Genomic DNA, 21,783 nt, shown 5'->3' with positions numbered 1-21,783 from the left:
TGTGGCCTGAGTTGCTCTTTTCTCAGCTTTTTCATGTCAGCCTCACTGTTGCCAGGGAAGCAAGGCAAGAGTTACATTCCTGCCTGTCAATATGCTCCACTTTCTGTTGTTTCTCTTGTTACAAGTTTTTAGACTCTTGCTCATGCAAATGTGCACAATTGCAGTCAGTGGCCTAACCCCTGCATTTTCCATCATTCCTTACAAAAAGACATGTCTTAGGCAAGTATTTTAGGTGGTGAATCTCTCTGCGAGGGAGCTTATTTACTTCTGTAATTGTGTCTGTTAGTTTTAGTAACATTCATGATCTCTTGCTGAAGACAAGTTTGGCAGTAGACTTTGGGTAGGATTCAGTTGCCTGTATTTTGGCGTCTTGTGCAGTTTGAGACACAAAGTTACCCCGTCTGCTTCTCAGCTGCCACTCTGCTGTGTGGTTAGCTAATCCTAAATTAGAAGCCTGCTTGTTGATCACCTTGAATAACTCCCTGGGTCTGCTGGCTGTACCGACAAGTGGTATAATACATTTCTTTAAACACATACATTATTGCCATTTCATTGCCTCTTCATGTCAGGGCTTCTCTGAACTGCCTGCCACATGCAGTGTCAGATGTGGCATGGGTCTTCAGAGAGGATGTCTGCTTCCTGAAGCAGCTGATGGAATAGGCAGGCATCCAAATGTGGTATGTCAGGACATCTCAGCTGGCGTTGTGCATTGGATCTTTAAAAGACTGTAGCGGGTTGACGCTGGTCTGACACCAGGCACCCTCCAAAACCGATCTCTCACTTCCCTCCACAGCTGGACAGGGGAGAGGAAGTATAATGAAAGGTTCATGAGTTGAGATAAAGACCAGGAGAGATCACTCACCAAATACCATCGTGTGCAAAACAGGCTCAAACTAGAGATATTAATTGAATTTATTACTAACAAGATCAGAGCAGGATAATGAGAAGTGAAATAAAACCTTAAAACACCTTCTTCCGACCCTTCCCTCCTCCCCAGCTCTGCCTCCTCTGCCAGAAGCAGAGGGAGACAGGGAATGGGAGTTATGGTCTGTTCATTACCTGCCTTTTTCTTCTGCTGCTCAGGGAGAGGAGTCATTTCCCTGCTGCACTGTGGGTTCCCTCCCACAGGACACAGTTCTGCATGAGCTTCTCCGAAGTGAGTCCATCCATGGGCAACAGTCCTCCCCAGACTCCTGCAGCATGGGTCACTCTTCCATGGGGTGCAGTCCTTCAAGGACAGGCTGCTCTTGCATGGGAACAGGGCCTCTCTCTACAGGTCTCCTGTGGAGTCACAGCCTCCTCACAGGCACCCACCTGCTCCGGTGTGGGGCTCCTCCACAGGCTGCAGGTGGATCTCTGTATCCCCATGGCCCTGCATGGGCTGCAGGGACACAGCTGCCTCACCATGGTCTGCACCACAGGCTGCAGAGGAATGTCAGCTCTGGTGCCTGGAGCACCTCCTCCGCCTCCTTCTGCACTGACCTTGGTGTCTGCACACTCATTCCTCTCACATATTCCCACCCCACTCTTCTCTGGCTGCAGTTACAGCTGTGCAGGAACTTTTTTCTTCTTCTTCTTCTTCTTCAATATGTTGTCTCAGAGGTGTTACCACCATTTCTGATTGGCCTAGCCTTGACCAGTGGCACATCTGTCTTTGGAGCTGCCAGGGGTTGGCTCTGCTGGACACAGCTGCCAGGGGTTGGCTCAACTGGCAAGTTGTCACAGGAGCCACCCCTGTAAACCCCCACAGCCAAAACTTGGCCATGCAAACCCGGTAGACTCCGGTAAACCGTGGTAATCCCATGCTGTATTTCCTTTGACTCCATTGACAGTTTAGACACCTTGCTTGTATTTGTAAACCTGAATTATAGATGTCTTTAATCCTTATCTGAATTGTCATATCTCATTGTATAGCAGTGCCATACAATATGGGTAACTGTGCTGGTGTGAGAGGTACTGTGCACATATATGGCTTTGTAGGTCACCAATTTTTCATATTGGTTACTTGACTTTTGCCGTAGTGGTTTAAGCAATTTGCTACGTCCTAAAGGTTTGCTTATTGTATTTACTCTGCGACATATTCTATGTATTTCAAGTTGTATAAATCCAGTTTGATTGCAGGGTGAGGCTTCTGTTCTAGCCCTCTTGCTAACACATCATAATTAAATGGCAGCAAAAGTCCCCACCTTTGGCCATTTTGTTGATTGAGAAAATCTTTAGGTTTAGTCTTTGATTCCATAATTAGCTGCTTTATTTGTCTGGTTTGTTTTTTTACTTTTCTTTTCAAAATTACACAGAACAAATTTAAAGTGAGTTGTTAGAGAAGGATTGAAGCTGTGACAGATATAAATAATATGTATTCCCACATAATGTGACTCTATGATAAAGGTAATGTGGTCATTGATTTAGAGAGTTGTATGCTCTTTGTAGCAAATTGGATCAACATCATATTGGAAATTAGGGAACTAGTATGATTTCATGATGAAAGAAGTGTGCAAGATGAAGCAGTTTCTCCCTCAGTTTTCTGAGTTTTAAGTCCTTTTTTTTAATGTTGTTTTAATGTGCTTTTTCCATGTAGTAATTCAAAAGGGAGGTTGAGCTGACTGCTGTTTGAAGAAGTGGTTGAAAAATATGACTGCAGATTTTTAATCTATTTCCTACTTGATTTTTTCTTCCAAAAATACCTTCCTTCCTGTCCTCATAAGGGTTCTTACTGATTGTACATAAGATTTGGCAAAGGATAGTCCTCCATGGGTGATACTATCTGAAAGTGTGATGAGATTTTATGTTGTGACTTGGTGTTCACTGCAGCTGCTTGGCCCTTCCTTGCCTTCTTGGGGCTTTGTCTACAACCTTTTTCTGCTCCAGTCCAAGAGCAGAGGAAACAAATTGTAAGGAACTGTAGTATTTAGTGTTCTAGGGCTGGATTTAACACTGAGCAAGAAGGGGAACTTTTTTGTAAACCTTGCAGCTCCTTAAATTTTGAATATTAGTCCCTAGTATTTTGTGCCACTTACTTTGGTTGTGAAATATCTTACCAAAACAATGAAAATAAAAGAGTTAGTGATTTCTCCCTCACTCATCTTATACTTCAGGAAAGTAAAATGCTTTTAAGGCATCGCTTCACTTGCTGTCATGTATTACTTAGCTGTTAATTAGCTGGTAGATATGTTCATATATCCATTGAAGCTAAGATTCTCTACTGTAAGGCACAGTAAAAAAAATGAAACCAGGCCACAGGTTTCTGAAGATGTAATCATCAGGGATGAGATCACGGGCTTTGTGAGGAACAGTGTGAAGGAGATGAACTTCAGTCAGTGTATAGCTTGACAGCAAAGCTAAGCTGCTTAGCAGGAGTTGAAAGGGCTAATTCCTTGCGCCCACTCCAGCTCAGGAGTTTGTGGCCCTCCTTGTACAGACACAGATGCTCCTCTGATCTTTCTCCTCACCTGCCATGTGAACTGGTTCAGTGAAGTAAATGGACAGAAAATGTTGGATTTTTGCTGTAGGGAAGAGAGGACATGGGAGTGTCCCTTGCTATGGCAGCAAGTCATTAGATCAGTTTGGCTGTTGGCAAACCACTCATAAGGCAAAAAGCACTGAAATTGATGGAAGAGCAAATGGGAAGGACAAACAGTGGGGACCAGCAGTAATACAGAAAAATATATGTGTCTTAAAAAACAGAGAAACCTTGTTTGATTTCATGCCTAGTGTTTTAATTTTTGCTATTTAAAATGTATAAATAAGATAAATTTTGGTAATAAGTCTGGATGACCATCTGCTGATTATTGCTTTTAAGTCATGCTCTTGCTAAACTGCTACTGTGTGGCCATCTCATTACTTGGTTTTAGAAGACATAAAAGTTTGAATTAAGCTACTCTGAAGGTAATGCAGAGCTGTGTGGGTTTTGTCAACCCCAAATAAACTGCTGGATATAACACAGTAAAAAGAAATTACATAAGGCTTAGGACTTTTGTAGGACTTTTTATATTAATGTCCACAAATGTATAAATATTTGCTGTAAATGTGAGAAATTGCACCCTAGAAATATGTTTTACCTTTAGGCAGTTTTGTATGCTTCTGTATAACTGAATGAGTGAATTTATATGAGGAGAATAGAAGGAGAACAGAGCATTTAATGGAATCTTAAGGCTAAAACTAAAACCAAACCCTTCTTAGTTAGGAAGCTGTTAACTGTTAGAGTTCTGTGACTTGGGACTTTCACAGAAGAATCACATTAAAAAGCTTCTAGTCAAAATGGGGATTGGTCTGAAAAAAAACCCCTTGAGATGCTGCCTGCTTAGACACTGCCCCCAGTCTATTGGATTGATGTTCCTGTACCTTTCAATATTTTCATTAATGATGTGGATGAAACAGTACACTTATTAAATTTGTAGATGCTATAAAGCAGGCTTAGAGGAAACTTGCAAACGTTTTGGAATTAGAATTAAAATTTGATGTGATCTTGAAAAAATTAAATGATTGTCTTTTTCTTTTTTTTTTCTGTTTTGTTGTTTTAGTTTTAGTAAGAAAATTCAAGGAAGACAAGAACAAAGTCACATTAGCTAGAGAAGAGTCAGATTCACAAAGAGCACAGGCTAGAACTTGCTGGGTAGCAGTTTGGCAGAAGAGGATCTGGGACCATTAATGTAATACTGTTGTGAAAAATGGACACTGACTGGAAAGTATAAGCAGAATTCTTGGTTATATAAAGTACTAGATATGTCAAGTAATTTTTCCTGCTCAGCAGTGGCTGGCCCTCTGTTGTTCCCTTTATAAAGCCCTTCACAAGTATGTAGTATGTGCCACGCATTACATACTTGTGTAGAGATTAGGTTGGGTACTCTGGGTTGTATGATGGAGCACTGTGAAAGTGTGGTGACTCCCTACTGCATATGTGCTTTTTCACTTTCTGCACAGATGAAGTCCAGCCTTCTGTTTTGACTGTTCATGTCATTAGTTTCTCTATCTGTTGGTTGTTCATACAACTTGTCTTTCTAATACTGCCTTTTCAATTTTCCCACATTGTACAAGTGTGTTTGGTTTGAAAACTCATTGTCCATGCTTTCTGCCTTTTGTGGTGTTTTATTTACTTTATCAGTCTTTATTTATTCAATTACTGTGACATCACAGTATTCAAATACTGTGAATCATTTTATCTGAGCATTTAATTCATATTTTATGTCACAAGATCTAAGGCTATAAAGTGATTCCAGAAAAATACAAAAAGTAATAATAATCAGAGAAAGTGTTAACTAATTCTTTATGCTACATGGTGCTTTTAGCATGATACAAGTGTATTCACAGTTTTTAAAAGTATTCTGCATCTGTAAATGTAACTAAATATTTGTAGTGGGTTTGCATGGCCAAGTTTTGGTAACAAGGGGGCTACAGGGGTGACTTCCATGAGAAGTTGCCAGAAGTTTCACTTGTGTCCGAAGGAGCTGATGCCAGCTGGCTCTGAGATGAACCTGTTGCTGGCCAAGGCTGAGCCCGTCAGTGGTGTTGTTAGTGTCTCTGGGATAACAGACTGAAGAAGCAGGAATAGTTGCTGCACAACAGAAAGTGGAGTGAGAGAAGAGAGGAGAGGAGTGAGAATATGTGAGAGAAACAGCTCTGCAGACACCAAGGCCAGTGCAGAAGGAGGAGGAGGTGGTGCTCCAGGCACCAGAGCAGAGACTTCTCTGCTGCCCATGGTGCAGACCATGGTGACACAGCTGTGCCCCTGCAGCCCATGCAGGGCCATGGTGGAGCAGAGATCCACCTGCAGCCCATGGAGGAGACCCACAAGATCTATGGCCCCATGGAGAGAGGAGTTCACACTGGAGCAGATTTACTGGCATGACTTGTAACCCTGTGGGAAGCCCATACTGGAGCATTCTGATCCTAAAGGATGCCACCCAGGGAAAAGGATCCACACTGGAACAGTTCATGAAGAGCTGCAGCTTGTGTGAAGGACTCATGTTGAAGGAGTTTGTGGAGGAGTGTCGCCTATGGGAGGGACCCCATGCTGGAGCAGGGGGAGAATATGAGGAGTCCTCCCCTTAGCAGGATGGAGTGGCAGAGACATCGTGTGATGAACTGACTGTAACCCCCATTTGCCATCCCTCTGGGTCACTTTCTGGGGAAGAGGTGGAGAATTCAGGAGTGAAGTTAAGCCTGAGAAGAAAGGATGGGTGGGAGGAAGGTGTTCTTAAGTTTTACTTTTTATTTCTTGTTTTCCTACTTTGATTTGATTAATAATAAATTCATTTAATCTCCTCAAGTCGAGTTTGTTCTGCATGTGACAATAACTGGTGAGTGATCTTTTCATGCCCTTGTCTCGACCCACAAGTCTTTCATTATATTTTCTTTCCCCTGTCCAGCTGAGGTGGTGAGCGATAGAGCAACTTTGGTGGGTACCTGGTATACAGACATGGTCAACCCACAACAATGTTGTGTTTCCTGATATATAAAAAAAATGAATGGAATATTTTAACAGCAATATTTTCACTTTAAAATATGAGGAGTTTTGTTTTGTTGTTTTTGTGTGAGTTTGTTTTGGTTTGGTCATTTTTAGTTTGTCAGGAAAATTCACAGCTTGTACATAGTTTAATAAGAAAGTTGATACCAACTGTGAAATGAAACCTGTGTAGCTGCCTATGTACTAGGTGCTCAAAAGGGGAAGTGAAGTAAAATGCAATTCTTGTATATTTGCAACCCTTTATGTGTTTGCTGTTGCGTTTCTACTGCAGCTGTGTGGGTGAGACTGTGAGGAGAAACCACTGCAGCATCTCGTAAGGCACCGTAAGCCTTGGAGTGCAGCCTTACAAAAATGGCAGCACTGCGACTTGCGGGCTCCAACTGGATAGATGTGTGTGATTAAAACGTTAAGGAAGATAATTTCTGTTGTGTCTTGACATGGTAGCTGAGGAAAGGCACAAAGCTGGGAGGCACAGCTGTGCAGTCCAGCTTCGTCTGAGAGGTGCAAGTGTCTGTAACTACTGCTGAACTTGAAGAGAAGCTTCTCTGGAGCACTTGGGTGTAGGAAGTTCCTAGGTATGAGTTGAGTTAGCCACCTGATACGGGGTGTGGGGACTTTTCTAATTGTAATCTTAGTATCCTAAATGAACCATCCCTTTTGTATATGCCAGATTTTTCAAAAATAACTCATAGAAGATTTAAAAATATTTTGATTATGTAACTGCATTTCATCTCTGACCAGCTTAGTGAAATCTCTCTCCCCCAAGTCCTACATTTTATGTAGCAGTGTATTTTATTATGTTTGTGCTTGTGGCTGGAAGGGCCCAAAGTATTTTTGCTTCACTGTTTATGAAATAGTACACCACTGGTGTATATTTGTAAAAAATGTAAAGAAAAGGTGGAATATAGAGTTTTTGTTGCCTTTTGTCATGACATCAAAGATTGGCTGCCTGGTAGTGTGCAAATGACACGCCATCACTATATCAACTGTATTCTTTCTGTTGTCTCTCTCTACTAGTGGAACCGATTACTACTGATTTTTAGAACTAATTACAAATTCATTATCTCCATATCTCATCTTCTTAAGAGTTAGTCCATACAATTATATTACTGCCTGGGCATTTTTGCTTATACAGATTAATTTACAAAATAGTTGCAGTTCTGCAGCTTTAGATATATAAAAAACCCCAGCACCCAATATGTTATGATAAATTCTGATTTCAGAATTGAATTTTCTATGTACTTTACTTTTAGTATCATTTTTTTCCCCCTAAACCTTACCTTGTTCATTTTTACAGTTCCTCAATACTATTCTTAAACTGATTTTTCTTTTTTTATCCTTATTAGGAAAGGATTCATCCCACAATTTCTCCCATTAGAACATCATTACTGTGGAACATAATATTTTATTTGGTTTTTAGTAAGTTCTGTTTTTGTGAAGAATAAACTTTTAAAATACTGGAAGCTGAAGTGGTAATTCACAACTGGTGGGGCTCAATACTGGGTGTTCAGTAGTATTTCATGCAGTACCATATGAGTGATGCCTTTCTCATACTCATGTTTGTAAGCTAAAATGCTGTAAATACTGTGAGTTTCTTAAACTGCAATTATTGTGATGATATTTCATGTTATATTGGTTTCATTTTAATTATGTTTAAAACATATGGCCCAATTCTGCCATCATTGACTTTGATGTTTACAATTAAGAAACTTTTTCAATTAATTCCTGTCTATACTAATGTATTTGAAATCAGAAATAGACATGTTATATACCGAAGGCTTCTATAGCTCTACATCTTCTCAGTCTTTATTCAGGCCTTTCTAACAATACTGCTGTATTGTTTGGCATTTGCTGTGAAATAATAGTAGGATTTTTACAGTATGAATCCAGTCCATTTTTTTTTGAACACATGAGGTATTTGAATATATCTCAGGTAACTGTATATGTTATTTTAAATCTGCTGCTATTAGTATTTCACTGAAGATACTTATGAAGATGCTCATGAAAAGGGCAGGTGACTGCATCTCAACTTCATTTTAAATTTTTTTCTACTTTTGTCTTCCCAGAGATTTAATGTCTTTCCTCAGTAATAAAAATGGCATTCCAGTCTGAACCTTTTCTCCAAAGCACAGAGTCACAGTAATAGGATTTATTATTTTCATTATACTAGTGCAACTGTGCTAAAGTACTTGTAGTCAATGGTGTAATGAGTGATTTGGGATCTTAATCCAACAATATTGTCCCTCTGAGTAAAGATACTTGGATATTTTTTAATGGATTGGTGGGGGAGGAAATACGGATAGTAATTAAAATTTTTTATGTAGTTTCATTCGTTTCAATAAGCCCTTCCTTAGACAGTTTTTCAGGTGTTGGATGTGTGGGTTTTTTTGATAGGGAGAGAGAATTACCCCAGCAGAAGGAGCAAAGAGCTAAGTGGTAATGGGTGCTGCCTGTGATGGATGAGAGCTGAGCTCCTGCTCTGCCTTAGCCAGTGGGACCAGAGCTGCTGCTGGGAGAAGTCGCAGTTCCCCAGGCCTCGTGTTGGCTGTTGCAGGTTTTGTCTCTATCCACCCTGTACAGATCATCTCATGTGTATGAACCCTAAATAATACAGTCTGTGTCCATGCTGCTGAGCATGGACATGCTGACATATATCATCCTGCTCCTTATGGGACAGGAGGAGCCCAAACCTTTTTCCCAGATGACTGACAATGACTGGTTTCTCTCTTACTTGAGTGGATTACCTGGGATGCCTGCAGGCCTCTGACGTGCTCCTGTGTGGTTTTTGCAGTAGCAGGAGTTTTCAGCCAGTAGCCCAAATTTTGCCTAGGAGCATCCTCTCAGTGAGTAGTATGAAGGAGTGGTGCCCTGACCCTGGTTTGTTTATGCATGTAGACCTAGCCTGAGAACAGGTATTGGCAATAAAGAAACTAATTTGGGCAGATGAAAAGAGATAATTAGTACCTGGCACATTCCAGGTAAATGTTTTAGCCATTGGGTTAAAGGCTAGTTTAGGAAATCCTGGTACTTCTGTGAGTAGTTTATGCAAGGATTGAAGTATTCCACCTGTTGACTGAATAAGCAGTGATTTTTTTTAAAGAACTTGCATCTTTGGTGGTGGTTTTTTGTTTGTTTGTATTTTCTTCCCTTTTTTTTTTGTATTTTCTGGTTTGGTAACAGGCCAAAAAAAAATAGGGATTTTCTCTTAGGGCCTTATTTGGTACTTCAGGTACTCCAGGTACTTTACTGGAAAAACAGTGGCAAAAGTTTGCTATGGCAGTTTGTTGCAAAGACATTCTCTCTTGAATATATTGGCAGGTGCTTATCTCATCTGCAGGATAATTGTGTGGAATTTTATTCTAGAATAGTAATCCTTCCAGCTATATTTCAGGCAGGGTGACCCCACGACTGAAAAACAGAACCTAGAGCCAGGGTGTGCAGGTTCTTCTCCAGTGATGTTCTTTGGCTCTGAGCTCTGTTTCTCTGTGCATCCATTTGAAAGTAATGTTTGCAGAGGCATGACTTTTGTGGACAGTTTTGTGACCCAGATCCAGGAGCAAAAAAGGAGTGTTGCTAATACCACTGTAGTCATTCGACATTCAAAACGCAAAGTGCTCTGCTGATAATGTATTTATTGCAGTGACAGGCAATGGCACAAGTTAAAATGCAGACTACAGCAAACCTGTCTGGACCCACCATGGCCCCTATGGTGCTACCCCTGCCAGTTACAGCTACAAATACACTGAGTCTGCCATCCTCAATGAACGGATCCATTTCGGAATCGGCAGCCAGCTGTAGCAGTCCTACTGCCGGCCTTGTGGATCCTGCGTCTTCAAACAACTCACCAGGTAAGTTGGTCCAGGTATATTTTCTTTGGTGCTCAAATTAATCTTTTTGATGACTTGTTAATTTAAAAAGATAATAATTAGGCCTTAAAGAGGATTAAAATAAAGGAGAAAACACATGTAGAAAAGTGGTTTTGGCTAAATAAACAGTTTACTAAGTTTAGTTTCTTTAACTGAGCTCAGATTTGCAGTGAAGTTTTGATCAATAATATAAAAGCTCAGAAAAGAACATGCCTATTTTGTCAAATTCTGAGTGTATCTTTTATAGAGAAGTTTTAGTGGGGCAGGAAAGTCTCCAAGTTTATTTCTCTTCTCTAGAACAGAATGTCTTCTAACTACTTGGCAGTATTTGGTGTTTCCTTTGTAGCCTAATAAATGCTGTAGTTCCTATGCTGAACTGGGTGTGAAATGCAGAAGTGTTGTCCTAATAATTTAAGCAAGAAATGACAGTGTGTGTGTGTGTTAGGGATAGATACAAATAAATTGCAAAAAACTTGCAGAAAGTGAAGTAGTCTAAAAAAAGCAGAACAAAATCCTTAAAGGGGAAGGTGTACTTTGGGAGTGTTCTGAGAGTGGCTTCATTATTGTCAGAAAGGTCTAAAACATTGGGAAGAAGCTGGCAGAAACAAGTGGGGACCACAGGGTTTCATCTACTGTATTTGTCTCATAACTCTTACACTATCCACTTCTCCTTCAAAGTGTGGAGAAACCATTCTGAAAGAGTAGTCAATTCCAGGAACCATACCATATACTCCTGACAAACTTTGGTGACACAGAAAATATAGAATATGCATATGCTCCCCTGCACTGTCATCTTTCATAAAGACACTTTGGAAAGAAATAGTTTTTGGGTTTTTTTAATTGCATGTAATCAAAATTGTTATTGTAAAATACATATGCTCATATGATTAATATTTAAATGGTATTTAAACTTTGTATTTAGCATATATGCAAAAATTGTTTTAGCCAAAGTATTTTCTTTTCTAAGCATGCTGCTTTTGCAAAGCTTTGTGAAGTTGTGAAGAATACATTTCTCCACAAAAACTTTACAGACTCTTTATTTACAGCTCCTCTCCAAGATAACATGGCAAACCCCAAAGAGAAAACTCCAATGTGTCTGGTAAATGAGTTAGCCCGTTTCAATAGAATTCAACCCCAGTATAAGCTTCTGAATGAAAGAGGGCCTGCTCATGCCAAGGTAAGGTCACAGTTCCAGGTGATGAGCCATACCTTACATGCTGAACAGATAATGTCATGGTTTGGACAAGTGTGCTTGTCAAACCCAGCTACATTTCTAGTGTAAGGGCTTTCTTACTGTTCTTTATTTTGCTGCTTTTTTTCCCCACACTTTTGGAAAGTACGCCTGTATTTCTGTTGAAGCCCTGTAGATCATTTTGTACCTTACTTTGTCTCGCATCTTTGAGTTTATATTTGCTGGTCTTTATATAGACCTTGTGAAGGTCTTTTCAGGGTATCACCACCCTTTCTTAATCTTTCCGGAGCACTTGCTTTTTAGGCTGCATGAATCTTTCTCTGCAGTCAGCATGCCTCTGATAACTACTTCTGCATTTGTTTCATGGTAATGCAGGTGATGACAAATTAGTGACATTTTTAAAAGTGCTTATTGATGCAATTCTTTGCCCATGAAGTTGATACTCTATCTTCAAATCTTGCATTCTAGGGCACAGACTTTATTACTGTGCAACTTTACTATGTAGGGTTATACTAAGACTCCTAATATGATTACAGCATAGAAGTTTCTAGTGAACTGTTGGCTCGTTCTGGCCAGTTCATGTATCAATTTGGATGTCCAACTTAATAAGTAAAAATTAGGCTGCTTTCAGATGATGGGGAATACAGAGGAATAGCCTCAGGGTAATTTTCAGATATAATTTTGAATTTCCCCCCTAGTTAGGAGCAAACTGGGGGAGGAAAAAATCCTGGAAAAGTCTGAGTGAGACACTGGCATAATTAGTAACTGCTTTGTACTTAGTATTTCTGGAGTGGCAAAATCACATAAGGCAGTTGGGGTCAGGGTGCAGACAAGTAACAGTTTCAGCTCCTCAAGGGCTGTCTCTGCCCTTGCCCCTTGTTTCTGGGTAGCACATTATGTTGCCAGCTAGTGATATAAATCACTGATCTTCTGGTCTGGCTGGCATTGCTGAATGTGTTACAGTGGTGGAAATGATGTCAGCAGGTGCAGGGCTGCTTTTAGCATCCCTCATCGCAAATGGAAATTGAAGTGCTCTTCCTCTTCCTGGAGGTGTTTGGCACCACAGAGTACACTTGTTGGTTGGTTTTAGGTTGCAGCATGTTAAATTTATTGGGTTTTCTGTAACTTTTCACTATTGTGTTATGTATTTATTTTGTTACCTTTCTTTTTCATTTCAGTGAAAAAAGAATTGCTTTGGTTGTGGTGTGGTTTTTGGCTGTTTACGTTTCTCAGCAGTAAAGACAGTTGAGTTATATTATATTCATATTATACTTAAAATTTGAGTAGGATAAGAAATAGTTCACGTATGGAAGAGGGGGGGGCTTCTCCCAAGCAATTGGCAACAGGATAAGAGGACATAACCTCAAGCTGTGCCACGGGAGGTTCAGTTTGGATATAATGAAAAATTTTTTGACTGAGAGGGTGGTTAAGCATTGGAATGGACTGCCCAGGGAAGTGGTAGAATAGCCATCCCTGGAAATTTTCAAGAAATGAGTGGACATGGCACTTAGTGGTATGGTTTGTTTGGTGTGGTGGTGTTTGGGCAAAGTTTGGACTTTATGATGTTAGAGGTCTTTTCCAACTTTAATGATACTATGATATATTTGTTATTACTTTTAAAGGAACTAATATCATTGAAGTGACTTAAGTCTGCATTACCTGAACTTCTGAAAGCCAGATTTTCAATTAATTTCTTAATTTTTCATTTTTTCCATTTACCTCACTATTTTAGGTAATAATGGTGCTCATAGTGGTAAAAAAAAAATAAAGTTATGTGCTCTATAGACTCAGAAGGGTATTAAGTCTAATTTTCATCTGTGCAATGAGATAAACAGAAGAGAAATAGATGAAGAACAAGGGTGGTATTAGTAAGATTATTCAGGTTTTGACCTATGAAATGTGAAGAAAGAAATTGAATTTATTATGACTCTCTTAGCAGTTTAGTATAATGTCTTTCTAGTAATATGATGATATACTTGACAGAATCTGTGAAACAGACCTGAGTTTGTCCTGGGAAGCATGTCCTGAAGGATGTAATGCTGCTGTTGCTCTTTCCCATTCAAAGAGCTTCTCACATTGCTTTGCTCCTACATATACTCTGTTCCTGACCACTGGTGGTTTTCACAATTTTCAGACATGCTCTACAAGATAGCTGTTGGTGTAGTGACCACAAATGCTAGTGAATTTTTATACCCTTTTTTTCTAATTGTCTCTGGAAAATAAGTTTTGACAACTGGGGTGAAATGGGAAACTAGAAACAGTGCAGCTGGGAGAGAAGTGGCTCTTCCTGACGGCGCAGTTAGGGTTTCTAGGAGTCTGCCCTCCAGGTGGATTCTTCATCATAAGAAAAATCAGGAAGGCTTTGTTAGCATAAATGATGTTTTCGAGTATATTAGTCAGATTGATCATGTCTTCTGGCCTTCTATGTCAGTGTCATTTCAGGACACAAATTTAAAAGGAACAGTGGCAAAAGAAAGTGGATGGTGGTACAGAGAAGAGGGAAAGGGGTAAGAGTTGTAGCACTTCAAAAGCTGGGAAGAGGAGAGGAAGTTTTACACAGAAGAAGTGAGGAGTAAAGAGTTCTCAGAGCTTAGAGAGACTAACCTTACAAATGCAGCAGAGTGAAAACAAGCACAAGCGTGGTGGCCTTTGCATTTCTGCTTTCAGGACATCAGGTGAATTATGTTGGGTGTAAGGAATAGAAATTTCCTCAGGTCAAAAATGTCTCTAAGTCAATAGCAGAACTGTTAGCTCTGGTATTCCAGGACTTGAATGTTCCATTGACTGCTCCAGAATTTGGATTAAGGCAGTTTTATTCCTTTAATAAAGGAGTAAAGCTCCTGTGTGTGGGTTTTTGCAAGAGTTTTTTTGGCAGATATGTTAGTGAGAGGGAGCTCTGACTGGCAGAATTTTACTGAGCAAGCCCTTCATCATCCTGAATTCCTATTTATTGCTCTAAGCACTAAGAGTTATAGGTAGATAAGTAGACATTATTAATCATATTTTCATTTAAATTCAAGGTTTTCTTCCTCCTATAAAAATACTACACTGATACTTTCTTGCAAAATATAAAATATATAAACTCCAGATGCAGAAATAAAATTTCAACTCTTTTGGTAATAAGGATGTATGTTTGTAGGTAATTTATATAATTATGGGTATTTAGCTCTAATACCCAGCTTAGCTTTCAGGTGGGGGGTAGGATTTGGCAGAATGTAAAATTAAGAGACTATTTCTCTCTTTCTTCCATGACGAAATTGTTGTGACTGCTGTGGAAAAAACAACATGGCAATAGGAGCTGTGATACAGGGGCTTTCATTGTGCTTCTGAAAATTACAGCAGGCCAAAACTCAAGGCTGTAATTAAGACACAAGTATGTATTTATAGCATTGCACTGTGTGCATGTGCACAGGGCTGTGTTGGGAGGCACATACATACTTGTGTTCAAATGCTTGTTTGCAAGTACGTGCTGAATGAATGTACATGTAAAGGCAGATGTAAAGGCTGCCCACCATGTTCATCTCTAGACACCTGGTCCTGGCTCTAGCAAGTTTAAATAAATAAAAAATTATAGAGCTGTCAAAATGAGAATTTTACTTTATATACTGTTCATACTAATATGTAGGTTTTTTTCTGTTGCCTCAAGTAAGTTAGACTGTTTTCTGAGGTAGGTGCACTACAGTGCTTCTTAGTTTACTGTGTGTATCTGACTATTAAGTCCTGCCTTTTATCTAGGGATTATATGGCAAATATATTGAGTCCTTAGCCTTTCTCCCCGCGTTCTCAGATACTCAAATTTAAACAGAACATTTGTGTACCATACAAAAGGTAGACTCTATCTAATATCTTAAACATGCGTTGAGTTTTATCTGCACAGTTTGCACAGCATGGATACTACTTGAAATAGCCCTCTGTCACAGATTTTGAAATATATGGTTTTTATCAGTTAGTCCATTTCTGAACTCTGGATGTTTACAGTTCCTGTCCTCACTATGGATTTTTCATCAAGAACTGCAGTTTCATTGATAAAGATAATATTTATTTGCTTTCTTACTTTATCTTTTTGAACATATTTGAGTTGTGACTCTGCCCTAACAAAATATTTTATTTTTAGAAATCTGGGTATGTGAGAAATTAATTCACTGTGTAAAACTATCTGGCCCAAATTCTCTGCTGCCTTGAGAAGTGTGTAGTAATTTATATTCATTCATAATTATTACAAAATTATTTTTTTTTCTCAGTAATGTGTTTAGGATTTGTTTTCTACAAGTAAAGTGACTAAACAGATTCAAATGTATGAAGAAATGTGTTCTTAGCTGGCCTGTATATAGTCTTCCAAGAGCAGAGGATCAGTTTGAAGTTATTCTTACTTGTTTTAAATATTATTCTGTTCTTTGATAATTGACATTACCATTACACTAATTTGCTTTGTGATTTGAAAGGCCAAATGTTGCCCACTGATAAGGTCACTGATCTCTGGAGGAATCAGATGCGTTATCTGGGAGTTGAATACAATGAAAAGAGAGCATGGTTTCTCTTCAGTCCTGGAAGCTTTTATACAGAGTGTTCTAATCCACAGTGATAATCTTTCCAGTGTTTACCTGTTCTTTGTCTTTGAAGATGTTCACAGTGCAGCTGACTCTTGGAGAACAGACATGGGAAGCTGAAGGAAGCAGTATTAAAAAGGCCCAACATGCTGCTGCTAGCAAAGCATTGAATGAAACTACCCTTCCCAAACCAACGCCTAGACCACCCAAAAACAATGTAAACAATAATCCAGGTATGACATTTTCCTCTGTGTGTTAGATCTTGTTGAAGTGTTGCCATATTATAGCACCAAATAAGTAATTTTAACAAGATACTTAAATTTGTAGGATGAAAATCAACATAGCTATAGTATGACTGGATAATGGAGAACCTCTAGTGAGCTTTCACAGAATTTTTAATGCACATACCTAAAAAGGTTGAACTGTAAGGGAATATATTATTTAGGTAATGCTTTGATATGAACAAAGTGATCATATGTGATTAACAGTAAGCAGACAGGAGAAAACTGAGTTGACTAAAACACATTTCCCAATGAGTTATTTGAGCTAACTTTCCAATGAAATTGGAAATTTTATGCAGTCCAATCCTGTGAAATTGCATCTCTGGGATAAACAAAAGGCTGGGATTTGGCATGAGAACTTTGACAGGTAATTTCCTGCTTGCTGAGTTTTCCTTCAGAGCAACGTGTGCTTTCAAAAAGATTTCAGGTGGCTTTAGAAACTTGTTTCAATAATAGAAAGAATGTATACTGGTGTCTTGCATCATTCATTTTGGGTTGTTATCTGCAAGTTGCCTTCAGTGCATGCAAAACCTTCTAAGGTACATGTCTCATGCACATGCTCAGTGATCTGTTCTGTCTTGATCAATAAAATAAAGAAAAAAAAAAACTTCATTTCAGACTGTTGTAAAAGAAATCAAGTCATGAGAATATTTTCTTTTTTATATTTTTTAACAATCTGTTCCACCCTGCCTCTTTTCTGGTTTCCTTTATTCCCTTTCAATTTCTGCCTCCCCTTCCCCCCCTTTTAAAAATGCATTCTTCATCCACTTCCTTAAAATGAAGTAATTTTCCAGTTAATTTTTTCTGTGTTGGGAAGAGAAAAGCAGGAGTAAATTTCCCTTAGCACTTGTGAGTATTATCCTGAGCATTAGCCATGAAGGATTGTTTGAGAATGGTGTGGTAGCATCCTCTCACTCCTTTGGAGATCAGTACGTGCCTCTCCAGACCCAGGACACTGTTTTTTCTCTGTTCCCTTCACAGCCACTGTGACTTTGGCTGCTTAGAAAGCAGGAGGCTCAGTCCTCTATGAAAAGGGATCCTGAGTTTGGTTCTTGACATTGCAGAGTATTACTGAGTTTCTAGAGTTTTTTGGCTTTGAGCATATTCTTAGAGGGAAAATCTGATAACAAGAGAAATAGGCTGTAAGAGAATTCATTAAAAATTGTATCACTTAACACTGTAAATTCCCTCCAAGAAAGGTGCATTGATATGCACCGGTATCTTCTCATCAAAATGACATTCTGTATTTTTATAAAAAATTTCAATTCATGATAACATCTTGCTCTGGAAGATATAAGAATTGTTGTTGATATGTTTTTGAGTAAGTGATGCATAAACATTTTCATCATTTGGCATATAAAACTTCAATTTCAGACTGGAAAATTAATCATAGCTGTTTTAAGGGTAAATTTATTTGAATCTCTCATGAAAATATTTTCAAAATGTATTAACTCCTTTTTATTGGAATGCACATTTAGCTCATTTAGGATTCTCTTACAACAGGGCAAGTGGAGATTACTGTAGCTGAACATTTTAGCTAAGAAAAAAAAAGAAAGGAATTGGATGTAACTTTTTTGTCATTTTTGAAACTGTCCAGGTGTGCAAGTACTGGCTGCCTTCTATTTTTGCATTCTGTCACCAGTAGATGGCTGTAGTTGCACTGATTTCCAGGAGCTGTGTGTTCAGCCTGTTAGATCACTCCTATGAGACCATTAGTTCTTAGACATAGCCTTAAGTTTTCAAGTCTTGCAAATAAAACATTTTTTTTAAACTTGTGAGATTCCTGAATGACTGCAATAATGCCTGTTACTTCATGCTTGTTTCAATGACTCTTTGCTCTATTCATGGTTTTGTTTAATGGTATTCAGCAGAAAGACACATTATTCTATTATCTTTATAGTTCTTTCAGAAAGTGTCGTAATGTATTATAAGTACTTTGGAAAGATGAATAACCAGCTTGATTATTACACTGACTTTCTCGTTCATATGTGAAGATTAATCCACTGAAACTGCATAGAGAATGCACTGAGAGAGATTTTTAAATGTTCTTTTTCATTGCTTGTGAATTAAGTTGGCGTCTACATTGCCATCTTTTAAAGAAATGGAAATGTCTTTTTAGTTGTATCTTTTTAATTTAAGAGCAAAAAAATATCGTGTAGGTCTCTCTTTGCAGCTCTGTCCTGCTTGTGTGTTTTTCAGTATTTCTGGTTGGAGCACCTTACTTCGTTTGTTTTTTGCAGGCAGTATAACACCAACTGTGGAGCTGAATGGTCTGGCGATGAAAAGAGGAGAGCCTGCCATCTACAGGCCATTAGATCCAAAGCCGATTCCCAATTACAGAGCAAATTATAATTTCCGGGGCATGTACAATCAGAGGTTTGTATTCTTTCTGTTATTTTATTTTTTTATCCTTATGTTCTAAGTCTTCATTAACTTTCTAGGTTATTTCAGAGTAAAAGAAAACTAAAAATTTTGTTAAGGAGAGTCTGCAGTCTTATTTAGAAACAGGCATAATTACCTCCTAGAAGAGACAGGTGCCCTAAGCACATCACAAGGAATAAAGTGTAAAACCCACTGCTTTTTTTTTTTTTAATATGCATTAAAAAGCACATTATACAGTCATGGTAGTGAGGAGACAGGGCATTAACTTAAAGAGAGGTTTTGCTTTTTCTTTGCTGTCGTGTCATGTGATTAGAATCTGTGTAATCAAAAATGAAGCACTTTTTTCTTAGAAATGGAATATAAAATTGGAAGAACTGCATTTTGAAAACTGGCTTGAAGCCATTTTCAGGTTTTTGGTTTTTTAACCATTCTTCCTGGTCAACTCTCTGAGTGCCTTAATCCTCAAAGTTTGGTTAGGAAAAATCCTTTATTTCACAGTTTAGAAACCTATATTCAGACTCATGTCAATTTGTAATCTGAAGAACTTCTTTCTCTGAGATAGGCTTTTTTCCCATTTTTCCATGTTTGTCCCCAGAGGAACTGTATTAGATCAGGTCTTTTGAAGCTCCAAAAGTGAGACCAAGTATGATATGTAATATGAGAAAAAACCAAACCAAAACAGGTCAGAAAGTTCTAATCACATGTTTTATCAGTGAAAAATGTTACCTTTTTTATAAAGTTTTGCTCGATGGATTTCATTTTATGCATCTCATAATTATCAAACAAAAAGAACTCTGAAGGAGTGTTTTGGTTCAAAATTACTCTTTATTAGAAATTGAATTGCAATGTTGAAAGGCAATGTTGAAAAATTAAGGAGTTTAAAAAAAAGCAGCATTTCAGAATTGTCTAATATTTCAATTGACTTAATTCTATTTTACTTTTCCCCAGACTTTTAAATCATGAAAACTTGGTAAGTGTAGGGTTTTAACACTTCATTCTGAGTTGTTTTTTTGTTGTTTTTCTTTTTTTAGCTGGTGAGTTGTGGGTTTTTTTATAACAACAATACCTAGAACTATAGAAGACAAACCCCCCCCCAAATAACCTGAAAGAAACCCTTTAATTAGTCTATGGAACAGTGCCTGATTTTTGTATCACTTATTTTATATTTCTAGTCACTGCTGACCTGGGTCTCTGCTTACATACATCATGGCTTAAAAAGCTAATTATGGTGCTTGAAATGAGTTTAGTTAATATTTAGAAATCCTTCATTTATTTGAATTGCTTTTATAATGAAATTAGTTTGACTAGCAGATATAACACTATACTGGAAAAAAGTGAAAGCTAGTTAAAGGCATAAAATGTGGAATTCTGGAATCTGAACTTAATTGTGGAAATGTATTGGTGGAAATAGAATGTCAAAACACTCAGCATTTGCTAACTCTTAATATTTTATTTCTTTTCATAGAAAATGATTAGTATGTCTAGTTCAATCTATAAGTTTGCTTCTTTGGTAACTTTCATGAGAGCCATGTTTTGGTGGTAGGGTAAAATGATTCATGAACGTTATTTTTCTGGGCATGTTAGGTAGCCAAGGCCACTTGATTTTTCTGATCACAAAACAAATAGGCTGGGTGGGACAGAAGGCTAGAATCTGTGCTTGCTTTTTCATTGTGCTTATTTGAGTGCAGTTACCCCTGCAGAATAGCTAATAGTACTGTGGCTATTAAATTGAATAATCATAAAACTAAGTAGTAAATAACTGGACTTACCTGTCTCTTTGCATAAACACATACCCACTGTGCACACACCATATATACACATGAATGCCAGAGTAAAGAGGAAGCAGAAAAATGATCTGTATAGTACTGTGTTAGAAATAATTGTTCATTGCCTTGTTTTGTATTGGGAGGTGCTGGCCTTTTATGATCACAATAAGAAAGGCACTTAGACTTTGTAAGCCATCATTTAAATGCTGTTTATTAGAGCTGCTGATTTAAGAAGAGAATATTGCAGGTAATCTTCCATACCTTCAGTAGCGTGAGCCCTGAGTGGTGTGGCATTGAATACTACTGCTTCTCATGGGTACCACACCATGCTGACCTTAGCTACAGCAGAGATGAACCCCTCTTGGTCGTTCACACTCTTACAGGATTTGCTTACAAGGAGACAACCTTGTCAGCAATAGTCAGGAATGATGGTCACGTGAGAATTTCCTGCTGTGCTGTCAGATAAAGGCAGAGCCATGCAGGTGGTACCAAGGGGGATCTGCCTAGGGGCCCATCTCTTGCCACAAGTCTGTCCTGTGGCCGAGGGATTTGAGCAGCACAGCCCCATCCTGTGAGCCATGCTGGGCACAGCCCATGAGGCTCAGCGTGGCTGCAGTGTGGGGCTCTGGCTGTGATAGGAAGGATCCTGCACCTCTTCCAGTCAGCATCACTTGACACCTCCTACTCACCCTCATCACAGGCAAGCCTGGAGACAGATTCTGGATCTGTTACAATAGCCAGTGAAGTTTGAAATACGAAGCATATGTTCCTGTGGTATGATATGTTACATTTATTTTCTTCTACTGCCATGTTGTATTTAGCATTAGTTTTCTGATTTTTGCAAATTGGATAGTAGAATAGAGGTATTGCTGAAGTACCCAAATAAATGCAGATCATATAGACAGTTAAAAACAAGATTTGAGTATTAATGTAGATCATATGCTGCAAGAAGTATTTTTCATTTTCATTAGTTTCTGACTGTAGATTATTTTCCGTTATTAAAACAGATACAAAATATGTTAAATAAGTTGGAAGCTTTGTCTTTTATACTGTGTCTGAATTCCCTTTACTGATCTCTGTTTAAAAAAATGTGTTTTTCAAATAGGTGAAGTTACAGATTAAGATTAGGAGATTGCGTTAGGGAAACTTTGATTCTGGCAAGGCTAATGGCTTGAGGAAAAAATAGAGTATTAAGATCATTCCAGGGCATATCTTTAGACCAGTTAAGTTTAGTGTTTCAAGTGGCACAAAAGACCCTTTTCAGTATCTCATGGAAATGTGGTCTG

The 21,783-nt window shown here is 38.5% G+C and overlaps 1 protein-coding gene across 8 annotated transcripts in view; it reads left to right on the top strand.

The window, feature by feature from the left end:
• Window positions 1-21,783, top strand: part of STAU2 (staufen double-stranded RNA binding protein 2) — a 169,067-nt gene that overhangs the window by 7,079 nt on the left and 140,205 nt on the right. For 6 of the 8 annotated variants that reach the window (XM_042036126.1, XM_042036124.1, XM_042036122.1 and 3 more), the window contains exons 2-5: window positions 10,104-10,311; window positions 11,376-11,506; window positions 16,142-16,301; window positions 18,590-18,725. In XM_042036126.1, coding sequence (XP_041892060.1) covers window positions 10,113-10,311; window positions 11,376-11,506; window positions 16,142-16,301; window positions 18,590-18,725 — 626 coding nt within the window. In that variant the 5' untranslated portion in view covers window positions 10,104-10,112. Of the gene's footprint in view, window positions 1-10,099; window positions 10,312-11,375; window positions 11,507-16,141; window positions 16,302-18,589; window positions 18,726-21,783 lie in introns of those variants that run through there. The other 2 variants (XM_042036125.1, XM_042036130.1) reach the window with 2 other exon arrangements.

Source organism: Corvus kubaryi, unplaced genomic scaffold (assembly GCF_017639235.1).
Source record: "Corvus kubaryi isolate FWS band 111438036 unplaced genomic scaffold, C.kubaryi_AGA036_p1.0 37385, whole genome shotgun sequence".
NCBI lineage: Eukaryota > Metazoa > Chordata > Aves > Passeriformes > Corvidae > Corvus > Corvus kubaryi.
This window is presented reverse-complemented; position numbering and strand designations above follow the sequence as displayed.